We start from the raw sequence: 20,053 nt of genomic DNA, 5'->3' as shown, positions 1-20,053 counted from the left end.
ATGAACCCATAGAAATACTAAATGAGACAGGACTACAGAGTGGGCTGATTCCAAAAAGGCACTCAGAGGGTGGGGACCTCCTAGTCTCCTGGAGCCAAAGAGAAACAGTGATGGAAAAGGCAGCAGAGTGTCCTGGACCCGAGGGCGATGGCTGCGTGGGTGCTTCTATTGCCATTTGACTTGCATCCCCAGAGAGAAGGTGGAAGTCAGGGAAATATCCTGATGTATAGCCCAAGGAGACGAATACGGTGAGTCCTTAGTGCCTACATCTCATCTGACTCCATGAATGGGGTGATGTATACCAAGGCGGCGCACCAGCCCTGTCGGTAATGGCCCTCCACCTAAGTTAAGGTCTTGAGCGAAGCGAGGATCTCTTAAAGCGCCCGATCTCTTAAAGCGCCCACCGCTGAGGTGTATATCGCCATTAGCAGCCGTACAGTTCTCTGCACGGGTGCTAATGGTGTGTATTTGACTGTGATGTCATCAACATTGAAAACTGACTTGGGAAACAACGGTGCACCGTCGGGCTGCGCTCCATGGTAAGGTTGGATGCAACGAGGTGAATATGGCGGGAAGGGAAGAAGGAGATGGGAAGCAAAAGGGGCGCTGGCTAGCAGCACACATGCGGCTCGGAACGCAGGGGGTCAATTAAGAGCTGAATATCTGAGGTGAAGGCTTCCCCTCTGTACTTTATGCAAAAGATAAACAATGAACCCGCTGCTGGATAGTCGGTCTAGAGTTACAGTATCCCAGCCTGGCCGCCATATAAATCATTTACTAGTGTCACCCATGAGGGGCAGGAAGGCAACAGCCTCGCTATGACCCGACCATGTAGGTCCGCAGGGTTATTTTCATTGGTATTGTGTCCAATATGGGAGATGCGGGTCAATGCGGGGCTATTGATCGCATATACTGGGAGGGCAATGGCCATGGGGCTGGCGCCCAATTTCTGTGCCATTTACATAAGAAACTAAAATGCAATCAGAGTGCTGTATCGCATTCCTTCCCAGCATCCAACTCTGCTGTTAAGAGTTAGAAGAGAAATGCGTTCAGGCATCTGTGCAAAGACATGGAGTACTTTATGCCATAGATTTTTTGGGAGGGGCTTCCGTTTGTGTATTCCATAGCATTAATGCTTACACCTGGAAGGGGTGGCCAATCATTCTCTCCCTCTACAGAGTGCTTTAAACGCCAGGCATGTATTACTAGACCGTACACATCTCCTACATGTGTGCAATAGCGACTGCTTGCAAAGACCCTGATGCAAAAAGCACTTTGTGGTGTCGCACCATGAAGTGCGTTGTGCATCAATGCAGCATTGAGTACCCATTTCGGTTGGGTGATATTGTATGTAAATATGTGCTCTGTAAAGCGCTTTGGATTAAGGCGCTACATGAATAACACATCATTATCATTATCAAGGTTAGGGCTTTCAATATGATGCAGTCTTTGACTAGCAGCCAGTGCAATTTTCACAGATCTGAAGAAATGTGGGTTTGCCAGAATGAGTTAGTGTTTTGTAAACTTTAGAGAGTTTAGAGGCAGGGCCCCTCCAAAAAAGTACATTACAATAATCGAGCTTTGAACAATAATATCATGGGCAATAGTGGCACAATTAACTTTGCTCAGGAAAGACTTTAGCTTAAATTCATTATTTATATATTTATTTTATTTTTAATTTAGAGGAACTCACAATAGTGATGACTTGTAGGGACATGTTGGTCCAATTTAGAAATGAGCAAAGAAGGGTCAGAGTGTTTGAGGCATTTATAATCTAGACAAGCTAATTTGAGCTGGATTTGTTCTCCTATCTTTTTTCTATTGTAATTCTTTGCAAACAGCTGAAATGAGGTCGTATTTCTGTAGGCCCTCCACAAACCTTTCTCTCCTATTCAGGGTTTTCAGCAGTTGTCCAATCAGAATTCCCTCAAGAGCAGAATAGAGGACATTTAGCATAATAAATAAATAATAATCATAATTTGGCATTTATATAGCGCTATGAACCCTCAGGTATCTGAGCGCTGCTTATTATTACCCACGGTGTGTGATGCTCATTTATCGACCTCGGAAGGATGAAAGGCTGGGTTTGGCCTTGCCGGGATTCGAACCTGCATTAGCAAGCTCTGCACGGGTGTCAAAGTTAAGCAGAATTAGCATCTGGACGATTGCACAGAGCAATGCCAGTGGTTATGATTCATTTCAACAGTGTATTAGTCTTCAGTTTTGAAAATGTTACCTCGAGTGGAGTGGGTATACCCAGAGCTGTGTTCTAAACCTGTTATGGCAAAGACCCAAGCTACACCTCACTGACTACACCCAACAAGGATGAAACATGCCTGACGTTGCATGTGGTTTTATGCAGAAAGTATGTGATCTATCAGTTCCAATTTTCAATTGGCTGTACTCGGCTGTAATGGAATTTCAGGCTGACATCAGATGATCTGGAAGATTGCCAAGAGCTATGCCAAGGGCTATGATTTATTCAAAACCTTCCAACCAACATTCTTAATGGAATGGAATGCTGGGATAGGTAGGCAGTAAACAGTACACAGACAGCGTAAGAGACTGAGCAAAGGGCCAAACTGAATGGCACATCCACATATCTTGTGTTCTGGCTTCCAAGAAAGATCTGATCCAGCTCTGGGTAGTCAGACACCGGGGTCATTTGCTCTAGGGTATTATGCAGTTAATAGACTGTGATACAAGTATCAAATTCTACAGCTAGTTCCTGCATGGCCAGTAAATCCCAGTCCACTTTTTTAACCATTGCCTGGGCACCCCCTTAGAAGCACAACAAATCCTCCACATCCCATGCCTAGGATGAAACCAGGTCTGCATGAAGCTGGTTCCTAACTGCTTTTTCCTTAAGTTTGGTTACAATGGGCAAGTTACTGAGGGAGTGCCAGAGAGCGCTGATGGGTGCGAGGGACGTGTGCAGGATAGAGAGTCTCACGTTAGCTGCTCTGCCGTGTGATCGAAGGACTTCAAGACTCTTCAGTGACACGTATCGGAACGCTTGCTCAATACTAGCCCCGCCCCCAGCCTGCCGGCGCCTCTCAAAGACACACAGGCGCAGATGGAGAAGGAGGGGAAGAATACATTTACTATTGTGGGATCAAAAGATTCAAAGAATCTGGAGAACAAAACCAAAAAGATTAATACCACTTTAGACTTAAAGATTTCAAGAGCATCTTCTGGTAAATACCTCCATAATATCGCCCTACAACATCTCAAGGAGGCTACCAAAGAGGGGGTAGCCGCAGCGAGTAGGAATTCAAAGGGGAATATAAGTAACAGTAACCATTTTGAACGCTTCTTTCTTTTCTCATGAACATTATCCCACACTACTTTGTAATTTTGTTGTAAGGATTGGCAATAGTTTTTTTTTTAGTAGAGGGCCTTTGTATGTGACAAGACGCCACTGGGACTGTCTTATTATTATTTGATGATCGTAGCTTGCTCCCATCTTAGATTTAGGTTTAGATTAGGTGTCTTTCTCACCCATTCTAAAGTTTAATAAACACCCTTGGACTGGATTGATTGACTTTATTCACCCCAGCTCGATGCCAGCTCACCACTTGCATCAACATGACTCGCTGCACCCAAATTTGACCCGAACAACACACACACAACTGCTCGAAGCTTGCTTCAATACTTTCGAAATGCCAAAACTGCAACAAGGTTTTCTTGACTGCTAAGTGCCCCCTTGGTCCATTTGTATGGCCTAGGGACTTTTTAGGCCATCCCTTTTGCACCCTTTTACTTGCCTTTTGCCCCTGATTCTCTTGCACCAGTGGCCGGCAATAGAGCCTTGATTCCGGGCAATTCGACTCCAATAATTGCACCAACCGACTTGTGTAAATGTCATTTTGCAAAGCTTTATTAGGGAATGTGTCTGCGCTTCCAAATGGTTCAGTCCTTTTTCAATGTATCTTACATTCGACAGGTACTCGTAAAACCTGCAAACAGTGCAGAGAAGGACACATCTACTTTATTTAACTAAAAATGACATTTCTAAATATATTCACTAGCTATAAGGTGCTAAGCATAGCTGCTAGTGTGCAGGAAGGTCAGTATGGGAAAAATGTCATGACACAAAGATCCATGTAAGATGTAAAATAATGAAGTGACTTGACCTCATAAACTGAGTCTATTTTGATTAAGGGGTTAGAGGATCTGACACAGGGCAGGCTCTATATGTGTGATTGAAATGTGATTATCTTTGAATCTCATTAGCACTTACCTTGTGAGTACCCTTAATATTTGTAATATTTATGTACTGTCACATATTTTTTTCTTGATAGTGCTGAATTGGGGACCCCAGCCTGACAGCAGCATAGAAAAGATCAGAGCAAACTCTGTAAACATGGCTGATAAAAGGTGGAGTTAAGATTGTCCAGTGCAGTGCCAAAATCAACAGTTCCCTTCTACTGGCATGTCTTTCAGGAAAATCCTCCAAGCCCGACTGTGCCGGACGCTCATTGCAAGACTGGCAATCTGCATACTCATGACGGGCTCTGAAGAATGGGACAACCTGCCTGGGTGCCAGCCACATAAAGCCTTGGCGTCTGGCTTCACCCAAGACGGAGATGTCCTGATCGGTGGCATCTTCCCTGTCCATGATGCCAGTGTCTACCGTGCATTGACATTCACAGAGGAACCCGTGGCGACCACATGTCAGAAGTGAGCAATCTGGCCATTATAAGCAAATAATGATATCTGTGCTTTCTATATGTGTATGTGATATTCAAATATTTTACAAATAACCAAAGTGGTATTGAGAGCCATTATGAGTGTGCCGGTGCAGTAATAATGTCCCGCTATTACCACATACTGGCACGTTACCGTGCCGGCACACTGTACGATATACCTCCAGCTCTACGCAGTATGTCTGCCACCCTATCAGCAAAAAACTGGTGGTATTAGCAACCTGGTAATAACAGTACCGGCAATACAGGCAAATCCCCCCATACAGTCAGCCACTTGGAATCTGTCTGTACTTCCAGCAGACCAAGTTGCGAAAATGGTATTAAAGTTTTCTGGTATCCCGCTGGTAATACCGATACCGGCGGAATAGCAGGAAACATGTAATGAGGCCCTATACCTGCTACTGGCCTTGAATTGCCTGTGGAGTGATACGTAGATGTATCACCTCATTCTGCCACACTTTGTGCCACAGTGTCCCACTGATGGACACACTGCATTGGACCCTGAAACAGTGTCACAGAGTAAGAAGTATTTTTCACACTGTGTGTATATGGTACTGTAGTGAGAAATTATATTTTTTCTGCAGTGATGTTATTCTTGACAATCATGCTTGTGGCAATGGAATGCAGTTCAGTTTTATTGGATTGAATGATATTTTGGAGGGTCACAACAAGGACATCGGTCTACGTTTCAGAAAAGTAGTTCCATCCCAGTCATTGTGACGGATCAATAAGAGCCGTAGATGAATACATTATTTATCTTAGCTATTGTGCCTTCTGGCACCGCGCTTCCATACACATACATGCTATCGTAGGAAGGTATTGCCTTACAACATATCTGTGACATTGCATTGCAATATTATTAGTCAGACTTCTTTAACAAACACCACATTCTCATAACGAATGCAATCCAACCCCAAAAAAATAGAAATGTCTTAACCTTTGACCTAATGGACACATGGGAGAAAGGTTGCACACAAGAAGGAATATTGTTGTTACTACAGCAAATGGAACTCGCGTGGACATTTGCCTTTGCTACTAATCTCGCTAGTAAAACCTTTAACTCAAACTCTACTTCAATCTATAAGTGGATACAGTGCTCCATATAAGACTTTGAGGTGGGAACATTTTACTCCCTATTTTTAAACTTTGAGAGTATATGTGATTTTAAGAGAGTAAAAATGACGTTTCTCCTTTGTAAGAGAGTAAAATGTATGCAACACCCTGCCGATGTGTGCAAAAGTGTATGGATATCATTACTAGGCAATAGCTTTCTGCATTGTGACAGAATACACCTTTAATTATTTCTCTAAGGTCTGGCCATTTGATCTCTTTTGTATGTATTTAAGTGTTGAAAACACAAAAACCTAGCCTATTGCACAGTAAAGTCAGCATGAATTTTATTGTGCTTTTTGAGGTTCGATAGCAAAATTGTCTTTTGATGTTTAATGAAAGTCCTCATTTCCTCGAGCTATTACTACCTGATGGTATGCCAATGTTATGATACAACAGTGCAGAGAGGCAAGCAATCCATGCTGAATTCTTTACCTAATGTCATGCTCAAATGGTTTTTTAAATAGCACTTTTGGCAAAGCGCTGTACATAGAACAATTTATAACAATTATCACCAAACCGAAGTGGGTACTCCTTTATCGACCTGGAAAAGGATGAAAGGCTGAGTTGACCTTGCCGGGATTCGAATCTACATCATACAGATCACACACAGATTGCCGCAACAAGTGATCAACTGGCTGAGCTATCTTATTGGCTAACATCCTTCAGAGGTCGGTAAACTCAGTATCGATGAGGTATAATTATCACAGTGCCTAGATGTTGGATGAACCATGTATGAAGCGCTACATAAAGTTAAATACCTATCTGAATTATCACAGGGACAGGTTTTGCTGAGTTTCTATTTCAATTACAAATGTAACTTTCATTTGTTTTTGTTTTTTTTAACAGTGCTTGCACTTCCTGAAAAGTCAGGTTTTGGATGTTTTAATTGTAGTCTTGAAGATTTGAGAGGCTAGAACACCTGTGATTGGTGTAATTATGCTCTCCCTTGAGCAATGACTCTCTGCTGCCACTGGCCATTTACAATGGTACCATTGACCGCAAGATTGAATGGATGTAAACTAAACTGTGCATAGTCATCATTTTACACACTGTTTTTATAATTAGAGTGTACATTTAATTATAATTGTAGAAATGATCTGCCTCTGCATGATTATGCACACACCGGAATTTTGTCATACTGGTTTGCTTTCACTACAAAATATAAATTCTCAATTGCATCTTAGTTTTCCATCTTATTAATTACACAATCCTAAATTGCTAGGAAAATAAATATGCACAGTGCTTCTGTTTGCTCCACACACACACCACAGTAGAAGCTGAATGGAAAGAAACCATTATTTTTTATCACAGTGTGCAGTTTCAGAGAAGGCTTCAGAGAAATACATTCTGTTTCACAGACCTTTATCCATGGGTTGAATTACATCCATGTAGATAAAAATCAAAAGAAGCGTTCTGGTTGCTGTCAAGTAACCTGACCTTTGCACTGCTCTCTGATCTAAACTTGTATGTAAATGTACACAGGAAAATAATAAAGCTGTTGTATTAACAAGATTTTCATGCGTAAAAAGGCATTGTACGCACCTTTTCTGGAGGCCTGATTGGATCACACTGTTCATTTTTCCAAAGAGTTGAATGTCTGGAGAAAGGTTAGAATGGAATGGCACTGAGTACAAAGGCATGGTCCGGGAGCTGGAGGAGCATTTCATAGACCAGGGACATCGATCTAGGCAATGATTTAGATGCCTGGAGTGATGGACATCAACACTTTCATTAATAAAATCTATTTTAAAAGAAAGTCACTCTCCAAGATTTCAGAGAAGTACATTTCAAAAACAGCAAACCTTTCCTTGTGCCATTTCTGTTCTTATAGGAGCAAAGAGAAATTATTTTAGAGATGATGCTCCTTCAGCCTCCATGTCAGGCTCTGTTCAGAATGACCTGTCAAAGTCCATGCACCAGCTTTCTTCATTATCTATCCAGATCGTATCAATAAAGGCACACGTTTCTTGAGGGAAGTGAGTGTTATCCTTGATTATAAGCCATCACTCAAGATGTAGTGCTTGCAATTAAGGGCTCATTACCAGAATTATATTGTTAGCAAATGTCATGGGCAGTTGTTAGAGCTCCAAGACCATGCAGACTATAGTACTTAGTATCACCTATGCCTTCAGTATTTAGAACTTAGACTGGATACCGCAAGGTCCAGGATGATATTTTGCTGACAGGCAATAAAGGACCTGGAAAGATTCTTATCATTCTCAAACTAATTGAGCATTTGATCACAAATCGTATGTGTCCATGTTTCTCCATCCATCAATTAGTGATTCATGTCCTTCCCCTCCCAACGGCCTCAGAGAATCACATGGGTGCTGTAACATCTGCTATTACTACCCAGCTATCATGTGTCACACAGGTTCCTCAACTCATGCAAGTCCATTCCAATAGTAATGTGAACTCCTCGATTCACTCTAGTAAAGGATTTGCCATTTTATTATCAATCATACTGTGAAGACAACCAGCTATGTCTGCATGTCACCATAGAACCTGGGATTTTCAATTCTTTGACTCAATCTCAAGCGTGTAGACAAAAACAATGGATGCTTTTGGAACGGAAATGCAGAACAGCTCTCACAGTGTCCCCCCAGTTTTAATGACCCTGGTATGACACATGGACTACGACATTTGCACTTAGCAGTCATTGTTTGCTTCCATTATATAAATTTGCATTTCTTTGTATTAGTATTTATAGTGTTTTTGCAAACCGCTGTACATAAGGAGATAAAACATTACAATTTATGAAATGAACAGTCATAACTATCCAATAATCAACAAGTAGAAAGAGAGAAGATGTGTTCTTTTGTTGAGGAACAAAAAATAGATATAGAAGCCGAGGACCTAATGAAGAATAGGTTTAGGTTCCTTTGTTTGCGGGCAAGTTGAGCAAAAGAATGAAATAGAGATTGAGCACAAGATGTACAAATAACAGTAAAAATAATTGAGACTGAGAACTAGGAGTACTGGATAGACAGTAAAGGGAGATAACAGAGGAAATATAAGGTAGAGTAATTTGAAGACAAATAGATGGATGGAAAAGTAGACAAATGAATGATTTTTAGATAGAGTAAGAAGGAGCAAGTTGGTAGGTAGGGAGATCAAGAGAAAGTGCAGAACAACAGTCAAGATGAGACAGAAGGGAGATGAAACGAGATGTTCAGTAACATAAAAAAATAAATGGACACACTTTATGTACATTATATAAATGGGAGAGACAGGGCCGAGACATGTTGGTAATGTGAGAAGTAAAGGAAACTGAAGAGTAAAAACAATATCTAGATTATAGGCAGACTTAGAAAGACGATGTTGGGAAACAGTAAAAGAGAGAGATCATTAGGAGAACAAGTAGAGATTGCAGACGCCTAACAAATTAGATCAGTTTTGGATTGATTATCATGAAAGATTGTGCAGCCATAAAGACTAAATAACAGAGGGACATGCAGAGAGAGAGAAGAGTAAAATTAATAGAAAAAATAAAGACAATGGGAGTGAAATCTGTCAGTCATCAGTGTAAGAGTGATAGAAAAGATGAAAAGAAGAAATTGTAGAAAGATAACTTCTGTACTATTAGGTAGGTTCAAACTTAAGCTTTATTCCAGTTTACTTAAAGCTGTTACAATAGAAACACCACTGTGTCCCATCACCCAGGCAGGCTAAACCCCAACTGACACTGGGCTGAACCTTAACATACACTCACACACCAACATTCCACATAAGCACTCCAACATTCTCTCAGCTCGTGCATACTCTGACAATCACTATACAACATATCTCCTTCCCTTACAACAAACACACACACACACAACTGCACATTACAACACATCTCCCTTTCATATTAATAAACAACATACACATTTTCACACCAACATTGCACCTTTGGAGAGGGTGTTCTACTCTGTAAAACGTGACCGCTTTTATCAACCGGGCAACTACAATTACCACCACTGATAGATGGTGGTAGGCACGACCACACCATCACAACTTTTTCCCGACAGGACCCCCCCTTTTCCACTAAGGAACACTCCCTCTACTAATGGATGGCAACTTGCACGACCTCACCATCACACTTGTTAGAGGTGTGACCTCTCACTCCACATTTGGTAAGCTTCTGCTCCCACTACTGATAGATGGTTGCATTGCAGGCATGACCTCACCATGACTACTTTTTCCAGGCATGACCCTCTTTTTCCACTAGGGAACACTCCCTCTTCTAATGGATGGCAACAGGCGCGACCTCACCATCACACTTGTTCGAGACGTTTCCTCTCACTCTAAATTTGGGAAACTACTTCTCCCACTACTGATAGATGGTTACCGGCATGACTTTACCATCACAACTTTTTCAAGTCATGACCTCACCATCACAACTTTTTAGAGTCATGACCTCACCATCACAACTTTTTTTCCCAGGCATGACCCCCTTTAACCACAAGTGAATATTCCCTCTTCTAAAGGATGGCAATCTCAGCTCATCCTGTATTCCTTTTTTGGGTAGGCAGAACCTCCACGTTTCCTTATGCGGAAGGCACGACCTCCACATTACTTTTTATGGGTACACGCCCTTTCATATTTGCTCATGTACTTACACTAATCCCTTTTTACCTTTGGTACAGTCACTCATTCTCATAGTGTACTTCTAACATATTTTCCACCGATAACTTACATGTTCAAATTATCAAAATTTTGATTTATTTTGCTAAAACCAAACACAACATGGATAGTGTAAAGTTCCAAAATTGCTAAAAGTCTTTGTTGTTTCTTACAACATAGCCCTGCACATCCTCAAAATTGTTATTACTAACTCACTCAGGCTTACTATTTTCTCCTCACATCAAATTATACTCAAAGTGTCCACGGAAGTGCATAGTATCCTGAAAATCCTTAATAGGTTACACTTTACTCACTAACATCTTTGCAATTCCATAAATGCACAAACAACACGTGCCACTCATGCTCAAACAGTTCTACCTCCGTATACACTGTTTGATCTCACACTGTTCATTTAGCCTTATAGCACATATTAACACCAATAATGCTTTCTCTTGTTTTTGATGAGGCAATACTACAATATAAAGGATACTTTCTTTCCCCATGTCTTGGCACATCTACAATGCTCTCTGCAATTGGGGATCTTCGCTTCAAACATGACGGGTCTGCATTCACTCGACCATGGCCCTGCTGACCCTCGCAGACTTGCCGTAGTCCTGCATTCACTCTACAAGAGTCCTGCTGACGCCCGCATACTTGCTGGACCTCCGCATCCCATTTCGGCATGCAGCCGCAGACAAATAATTATTTTACTCATGCATAGGTGCCAAAAATAGTTGGTACATTCTTTTAAATTACGATTGTCTCTGCTTCTGTAGTTCTCTTGCTTTAAGCACTGCACCACTGTTTGCCTTTTTCTTCCTGGTTCCGAAGCATAGTGTGGCTCGCAGATGATGGTCCTTTCCTTATGACACTGCGTTTACGTCAGCTTATCCAGTATTACGGCGCTGCTCACTTCCATTAAATTCGCACCGCAATATTCTGTGACTCTGTAATGGCAACAACGGCCATTTGCGCAGGCACTGTAGTTACGTTCCATACATCGCTGTTGGGGGGGGCTGGTCCGGGTCACCGGGCAGCCCCCATACTCATGTCGGGGTCCCCCCACGGGACACACTGGTGCGGCGATTACGCCGCAGGCTCATGGGTGGGGGTCACCTCACCCGCTCTGGATCACCGGAGGTCCACACGTGGCCGGGGGCTCCGGCGCACAGCGGCCCCGGCTCTGGGGGCACTCAGGCCGGGGCCATCTCACTGGCCATGGTCACATGGCATGGGGATCACCCCTGGATGGCGTTGCCCGACAGGAGCGTGCCATCCGGACGGCGTTGCCTGGCAGGGGCACTGTCCTCGAGCTGGGCCCCGTGCTTGGGCCCAGCGAACACGGTGCAGCACCAGCATGGTGCTCCCCAAAGAACGACACCGGAGCCTCAGGATGAAGTGACTAACGAGCCAGAAGCGGCTCGCATCTTTTATAATGTTGGTCACATGGCTACTGCCCCGTGACCCCTTACAACATCCTGGGAGCTATAATGCTCCAAGGAGGGGTCACCATGCAACACCTCTCCATTTTTTTTAATAACAACAAAACGAACTGACAACACTACACCCTACTGCTCCCAGGAGCACTCTACTAATATACCCTTTATTAACCTGGGTGAGTGGTTCTACTATAACACAAATAACTCTAGTAGCTACTGGCACCACATTACATTTCCCCCGGCAGGGTCATTTTGAGCACAGAATCTTCACGGGGGCATCGGTGACAGTGTCAGCCATCTTAATGATGCATCAGGCCAGGTTGAGTCCTCCCTGGTGTTTGCTACGGAGAGCCCCACCAGAGTCACATAAAGAGAGACCATCAAAGCCGCGCCTGGGAAGGCCCAGGGGCCACATCGGCCAAGTCCATAGTCTGGAGCGCCTGTGATGATCCACTGGCACCTTGGCAACAGGCCCGTCGTTCTGCTTCATCTCCCCCATGGGCAGTTTCAGAGTCCAAAAGGGGGGGGGGGTACCAGCATAACCGCACCAGGTAATTCACACACACTCCCTTCCCTTTCACCCGGGGCAGTCTGCATCCCATTGGCTGGTCTTGAGTTGAGGGCGCACAAGCTCTCCCTTGGGGAGCCGCTACCCTGTGGCTGGGCGATCACTGCAGCCTCTTCTGGGTGGGATGTGCGGCCCTCTCCGCCTGTTGGGCATGTGGACCTTCCACGCTCGTCCCTCTTGGTGGGCTTAGCGGAGTCGCCCTTCACGCCCTGCGCCCTCCTTTGTTGATCGCTGGGGTACAGGCCGGTGCTCCATGGGCCACACCGGGTGCAGGCCCTCACATCTGCCCCTTCCTGCCTTGGGGAAGACAGGATACACTGGCGTTCCCGGGTTCGTCACCCCCTCTCCTTGTCTTGGGGCTGGGACACTCCAGGCCCCCTTGCGGGATGCTGATGGGCTGGGGGAAGTGGCCCATGTGGCTGGAAAGAAGCAGCCAGTTTTGTTGCTTCCCGTGGGCCGCAGGCCTCACTGTCCTTTTTTTCATTATTTTTTTTCAGCCGCGGGCCAAGATGGTGATGGGCTCGCCTCCCGTTGGGGGCCGCCTCAGCTGTTGGGTGGCCCCTACACCACTTCTGTGTCACGGCCGACACCGCTCTTCTGTCAGGGCCGGCAGCCCCTCGTTTCACTCCTCCTACTCTGCGGCGGGCAACGCCAGCACTTGTTGCGGCCAGGTCGCAGGGGAGGGGCAGCTCACCTCATTGTGTGGCCGCAGCCACCACATCTGCTCTACCCGCTCCTCAGAGCGAGCGCTTCCTTGTCCTTGCGGGCCCAGGTGGTGTTGGGCCCGCCTCACTTCTTTTCCTGCGGCGTCCATCGCCGCAACCTATGGGTGGGGTAGGGGCAGCCCAGCTCTCCATTGCGGTGGATGCTGCTCCCTTTCCTCTGGGGTGGGGGCCACAGATCCCCCCTCCATCGCGGGCAATGACCCGCATCCTCCTCCAGGCAGTGGGGGAGGGGCAGCAGCTCACGCGGCCAACCACTGCCATCATGGTGCGGCGACGCCGCAGGTTCTCCCTCACACGGGGCGGGCAACTCCTTTGCGGGCCCAGTTGGAGTTGGGCCCGCATCACTTCCTCATGCGGCGATGTTAGCCGCTCCTCCCCTCCGCGGTCGCGGGTGGGGGAGGGGCAATGCGTCCTCGATGTGGCCGACGCCGCGGGGACTCTCGTCCCCGCGGCGAGAAACAGCATCCTCGCCCCCGCTGGTGGCGGTGGTGGCAGACTCACCCCTTCTTTCATGGCCGACGCTGCCCATGTGTCTCTCCCCTCCCTTGCTGTGGCATAGTCCGCATCCAAAGCGGGGGAGGGGCGCAGCAACCCACACGGCCGATGCCGCGGACTCCACCCGTCTCAGTCAGCGGACGGGCAAGCAGCTCGAAATCCTCGTTTCCTCTTGCGGGCCCAGTTGGAGTTGGGCCCGCCACGCCATTTCTCCTACGCAGGCCCGGAAGTAGATGGGCCAGCCACACCAAGACTTTTCCGGGACACACAGGGCCCGTTCCTCGTCGCCATTGTTGGGGGGGGGCTGCTCCGAGTCACCGGGCAGCCCCCATACTCATCTCGGGGTCACCCGACGGGACACACCGGTGCGGCGATCATGCCGCGGACTCATGGGTTGGGGTCACCTCACCCGCAACGGATCACTGGAGCTCCACACGTGGCCACACAGCGGCCCCGGCTCTGGGAGCACCCAGGCTGGGTCCATCTCACTGGCCATGATCAAATGGCGTGGGGGTCTCCCCTGGATGGCGTTGCCCTGCAGGGGCGCCATCCAGACTGCGTTGCCCGGCTGGGGCACCGTCCTCGATCTGGGCCCGTCCTTGGTGCTCCCCAAAGAACGACATCGGAGCCTCAGGTTGGAGTGACTGACGAGCCGGAAGCGGCTCGCTTCTTTTATTATGTTGGTCAAGTGGCTACTGCCACGTGACCCCTTACAACATCCTGGGAGCTACCATGCTCCCAGGAGGGGTCACCATGCAACAATCGCCATCACCAGCTGCTCCCAGTGTGACTTCATCAGTCTCCAAACTGCATCGGAGCATAGCAAATCTCCTGCTCCCAACCTTCACCCAATTGGAAAATCATTTTCCATTCACGCCATCTGTATCAGTCACCATAGGCTTACACGTTACTTCTAACATAACGTACTTCTTAACTGAACCATCTTTAGTACATACATTTCCTGGCATTGTTGTTACTGGCTTGATTAAACACCTTAATCAACTGTCAACCTCCTTTCAATTTGCTTTGGGTAACATCAGAGTTTCACTCATAGGACCTTCCCTACCAGGAATCTTACAGTTCACTTGAAAACACTACTCCAGAGCCAAACTTCCTTTCTTTTTCTCTTAGGCACTGAGCTCGGGGCTTGTTTCCTTTCAATCTAGCCTGCCCCTGTTTTCAGCGCAAGGACTTATCTTCCCTCTGCTGGGTACTGCGCTGGGGCATTTTCTTCATTTCACTTCTCCATTAATTACTGCTCCTTACTCTGCTTCCAAAACATTTTACCTTGGAGTTTCCTTACAATTAGGGGCTCTGACCTTACCCTCTCTGCCCTGGGTGATGGGGCGTACTTTTTTCTCCTTCAGGGGTAGTGGTTCCTCTTCTTTTATGCTGCTCCACCCTCAGCAGACCGTTACCTCTTCTTTCTCTGCAGCCGGTTCTTAGTTGCAGTTTCCTCATCGCCAATGTATAAAGGTAACCTCTGTACTCTAAGGTAGGTTAAAAACTTAAGCTTTATTCAAGTTTACTTAAAGCTGTTACAATAGGAACACCACTGGGTCCCATCACCCAGGCAGGCTTAACCCCAACTGACACTGGGCGGAACCTTAACATACACTCACACACCAACATTCCACATAAGGACTCCAACATTCTCTCAGCTCATGCATACTCTGACAAGCACTATACAAAAGAAATAATAGCAGAAACAGGAATGATATAGGGAGTGAAGAGCAGAAGGTTGAGAACAGAGACATGAGGGACATTGTGATTAAGAGGAAGTGCAGACAAGATACCAGACCATAAAACAGAATAGGTATAATGGTCAAGATAGGAAGACACATATTTGTTGACAGAACCAGAGAAACCCAAGGTAGAAAGAGTGAAAGAAAGACTTGAGTAAGCAACATTATCAAAAACGTCTGAGAGTATATAAGGACTACCACTGCAACTCTCTTAATAAAATATCGGACAGCCATAGTGAGTGTTGCAATCAAATGGCCATTGGACTACAACGATACCCTGTATACAATGTTTCATCATGCCCCCAGCTGCACAACTGAAAATGCAATGCTGCACCATCTTGTTTGCTTGCTGTGATATGTCCACCAGCACCAACCATACCATAAATACTGAATGTTGGACAAAGATTTGCTTTTCATTTAAATGCATTTTCCAACTTTCTTCCCCTGGACATGCCTAATTAACCAATAAACCCTGACGGGCGGGGGCTTTACAGAGTCAGGTAATGCTCTGGACTGAGTTACAGGCCAGAGCGAAGTGAGGGCTGTAATGTGAGACATGGACATTAATAGAACCTATATGTCCCCCAATTGGAGGATTTTCTTGCTATTAGCATCTCGGCATGTTTACCAGGTTGCTAATAGTTATTTTCTCTAAATGATAATGAAGGGAGGGTCCCAAGAATGCCCCTCTTTACCCCCAGATTCATGACGAAATGAAGAGCCAGAAACCCTTGCAGCCACCCATCCTATTTCTGATGAATCTCAAGTGCACCAATTATTGACAAGTACACTGGAAGGTACCCTCGCAGCCAGCCATACAGAACAAATCCAATATATGTCTTCACAGGTATAGGAGAAGAAACAGAGATTATGGACGGAAAAACCTATATGGTCAGTCTCGACTAAGCACTAAGACGACACGATGCTGACATCATTAGTGATACCACAAAGTAGCAGTATTAGACATGAAGCATATTCTCAGCCCTGCACCACATTACACAGACACACACCTTGCATACACGAAGAACATGCTTACAGAGTTCTATAGCTAGAGGACAGTTATATACATACTGTCAATGTTTTTTCATTGGCCAAATGCAGTAACGCAGAACCGCAAGGCACAAGAGACCCTGAGCAAGTTTGCAGATGCTTAAACGCAAACCACCCGATGGAACTACAGGGATACAGATAGAACATGATTGGACGATGTGTGACTAACATAAAGAGTACTAAGAATAACATGTAGAAATCATATTATACATCTAAATAAAATTAAAGAAGGCCCAAAAGCCACAGAGTCCTAGCTGAGGAGAGCTGATTCAGGCTGCACAGAGCACGAAACAGGCTCACAGGCAAGGTCAGAGATTCACGGACACATTCCAATCGTCAGATGACAAGGGGACCAGCTGCAGAGAAACTGAATAAATCCTCACAAATGCAAGCTAAAGAGCCCGATTTTGTGGTCCCTAAGCACGTGGTACAGCCAGACGAGACAATGGACGTTCATCTGTGGTGGGGATGCAGAGCCGATCCCAGCAAGTCAGACACAGACAGCAAAAAGTATTGCAACGCAAGGAGGGCAAATGTGGTACACACACATTACCATACAGGCACATATTTGTACACATCACCTTGAAGAGGTGCACAGCGGGCTGAGAATCGAATCGAGTCCCAGGCCTGGGGAGATCAGCCCTAACCAATCACAGCTTAGAAAGTCAGTGGTGGATGGCAAAGGGTGTGAACCAATGGTAAGGCCATTACTCTGCAACATTGTAATAGATCGTTTTTGGGGACGGGACAGGCCAGCCACCTGACATGCAAGGACCAGTAGAATAACCTCCATAGGGATCCTCTATAGGTAATAATGCTCTCAATCCCCAGATATGATAGGTTTTTTGGGGAAGACTCGAGATGATGACGCCTCGCATTTGCAAAACTGGACTGCACACCATGGAGAGCTGAGACGTACCAGATAATTATCATTGTCTTGTATTGATCGCTGTTGGTTTTATTTGCAATAAACCGCAGTTGTAACTTGCCGTTGGCTGAGTCTCCGTTTGTTCTAGGGAGGTAGTTGGGCCCTCAAGGTCAGGCGGACCCCAGCCATCCTCTGTCATACCTGTGAGAACTACCCAACAATAAACACCATGGTGGCCATTTCTCAATTTAAACAATAAACTACAAAATAAGACGGCCTCTATTGTTAAGGGAGAAGAAAGCTACATGTACTCCCTTTTCTCTTTCCATGGCAGCCCTTGCCACTGCAGTGTGGATGCAGAGGAGGGACTAGGCAGGGTTTCTGGGGCACGGTTTTGGTGTTTGGGAGTGGGTGGAGAAGGTGGAAATTGGGAGTGGGCGTGTACAAGTACTTAACTGCTTCCCGGTGGGGAAAATGTATGGGTTCCATGTCATTTCATTGCGGGATGTTTTTCTGCTGGGTTTTTTACCGCGGTTTTTTTAACAAAAAAAAAACATCTAATTTTTTTTACATTATTTTTGGGGGGTTGCCCCCCAAACCTCCCCATTTTGTAAAAACTTTGAAGGATTTCCCCGAAAAATGTTTGCGTTAAAACACCCTGCGAAAAAACATCCCGCGATGAAAGGACGTCGTACCAATGTATGCCTCCTGCTGCTTAGTGGACTTCGAATACAGGCTTTACAATGGAACAAAGCTGATTTTCCAAGCTACCGGATTGCCGGGAGTCCGCCTGGCCCTCCTTAATTATCTGGGAGGTGCCCACCACTACAGGCTGCTAATGAGCTTTAAATGGAAATTGACATTCTTGCTATTTAGAGAGATATGAAAATACTTGTGCCGGTTAGAGATTGTGGGGTCGTGATTATCCCATACCATACGAAATGTGATATGCATATTAATGTAATTCAGGAGAGCTGGGATCACTGTGTCTTGATGGATATCTTTGGAAGAGTCCGATTTTCAGGCCATGTCTGGTTATGTGGTGAGTCCGTTTCTGATGAAGTGTGATTAGGGTTGCACTTGATGGTTTATCTGTGATTAAAGAGAAAGTTCTTCCTTCTTTCATAGTTTTGCGTTTTTGACGGATGTAGGGAAACCCGGGGCTGAAGATGTTATAGGATAATAGGAGTTTAGGATTTCAGGACCTACTCCATGATGGCCTTTGTAGGGAATTCAGGCTCCAATATAAAGGATTATTTCGGCACCAGTTAAACATTAAAGAATAACAGGGGCGTGGCAACATCGCAATTGTGTCTGTGTTGGTTGGAAGGGCCCCAGTCTTGAAATAGTATTAGTACCCGGCGTGGGTCAATCAGAAGGTAACAAACATTCAGATTCGCCCTCGCCGAGGCTTTACCCGACCGGGAATCCCTCGGCTGGGATTCCTTGCCTTTGTTCCTGGCGGGGGGTGTGGCAGCCCCTCAGCCAATGAGGAGGCTCGGAACACGGCAATCCCCGCTCCGAGCCTCCACACGGCTGTAGGCTGCCATCCAGCCCCGCCGGGGATTCAGGTAACTTATTTTCTTTCTTCCTCCTCCCTCCCCTGCAAACAATCCCCTCCCCACCCTCCCAACCCCACTTACCTTCTTATTTCTCTTTTTCGGAAGCGAACGCGCTGGGAACAGTTCCCAGCACGTCTGCTCCCGATGGATGACATGGAACGGGAAAACTGAGTCTGTTTTCCCTTCCCCGGCAGCATTTTTTGTAACTTTTTACAGTCTTGCGAGCAGGGGTACTGATAGCAATAAGCCCCTCACCGCAGGGGCATTACTGAGTCAGGTAATGCCCCTGGGCTTCGCTCGGGCCTATAGCTACGGGCCCCGGGGCATTACCTGACTTGGTAATTCCCCCGCGGCTCAGGGCTTATTGCTTAAATATCATGTTCCCCATAGACTGTGATGACATTAGGAAAGTTGTATGAGATAAACAGTGGTGATACAAAGTGATGAAAGATGGAGCCTGCAGCCTTCTACTGAAAACTTCACATGCAGAGTACTTGCAATGGATGCTCTAGGGTTAATAGAGGTGAATCAGGAAACTGTTTTGGGTTTAAACTTTTCTGATTGAAATATTCTTCAATGTTTCCAGGTTTGTTTCTGATTATTACCAGTGGCTCCAAGCCATGGTGTTCACCATTGAAGAGATTAACAGGAGCACTGACCTCTTGCCCAACATCACCCTGGGCTTCAGCATCTATGACTGCTGCATGATGACGCAACACACACTCAAGGGAACCCTCTGGATGTTGACGGGACAAGAGCAACCAATTCCAAACTATGAGTGCTGGAGGAATCGGCCACCTGCTGCCATTGTAGGTGATGCAATATCGTCAAGTTCAATCGTCATGGCACGTATCCTAGGTCTGTACAGATATCCCCAGGTAAGACACAGTGACAATCAGTTCATTTACATCACTAACTGGTCGTGCATTCCGAGTAAATTATGTGCCTCAGTGAGAGAGATCCAGTGCTTCTTAGTACAATGTGGGCTGCCTCTGCCTCAGACAGAAAGCAAAATTTGGATCAAGGTAACAGTTAATGTTTCATTGCCTCCAGTGTCCTGCCCAATGGAAAGATTCACACGCATTTACGCATTGAAACTGCTAAGTGTTCGTGGAACAGAGATTAGCACCCACAAATCGGCATCCCCAGGAGCTGTGGGTTCAATACCCCATCA

The 20,053-nt window shown here is 45.9% G+C and overlaps 1 protein-coding gene across 1 annotated transcript in view; it reads left to right on the top strand.

Moving 5' to 3' along the window:
- The first annotated feature begins 4,507 nt into the window (after positions 1 to 4,507).
- The window catches only part of LOC138466089 (extracellular calcium-sensing receptor-like), a 137,993-nt gene continuing 122,447 nt past the window's right edge, over positions 4,508 to 20,053 (top strand). Inside the window, exons 1-2 of the mRNA XM_069607227.1 lie at positions 4,508 to 4,683; positions 19,466 to 19,757. Of these exons, the coding sequence (XP_069463328.1) occupies positions 4,508 to 4,683; positions 19,466 to 19,757 (468 nt within the window). The remainder of the gene's footprint in view (positions 4,684 to 19,465; positions 19,758 to 20,053) is intronic.

Source organism: Ambystoma mexicanum, chromosome 1p (assembly GCF_040938575.1).
Source record: "Ambystoma mexicanum isolate Mex_15411 chromosome 1p, UKY_AmexF1_1, whole genome shotgun sequence".
Classification (NCBI taxonomy): domain Eukaryota; kingdom Metazoa; phylum Chordata; class Amphibia; order Caudata; family Ambystomatidae; genus Ambystoma; species Ambystoma mexicanum.
The sequence above is the reverse complement of the archived record's forward strand: the minus strand, read 5'-3'. Positions and strand labels throughout refer to the sequence as shown.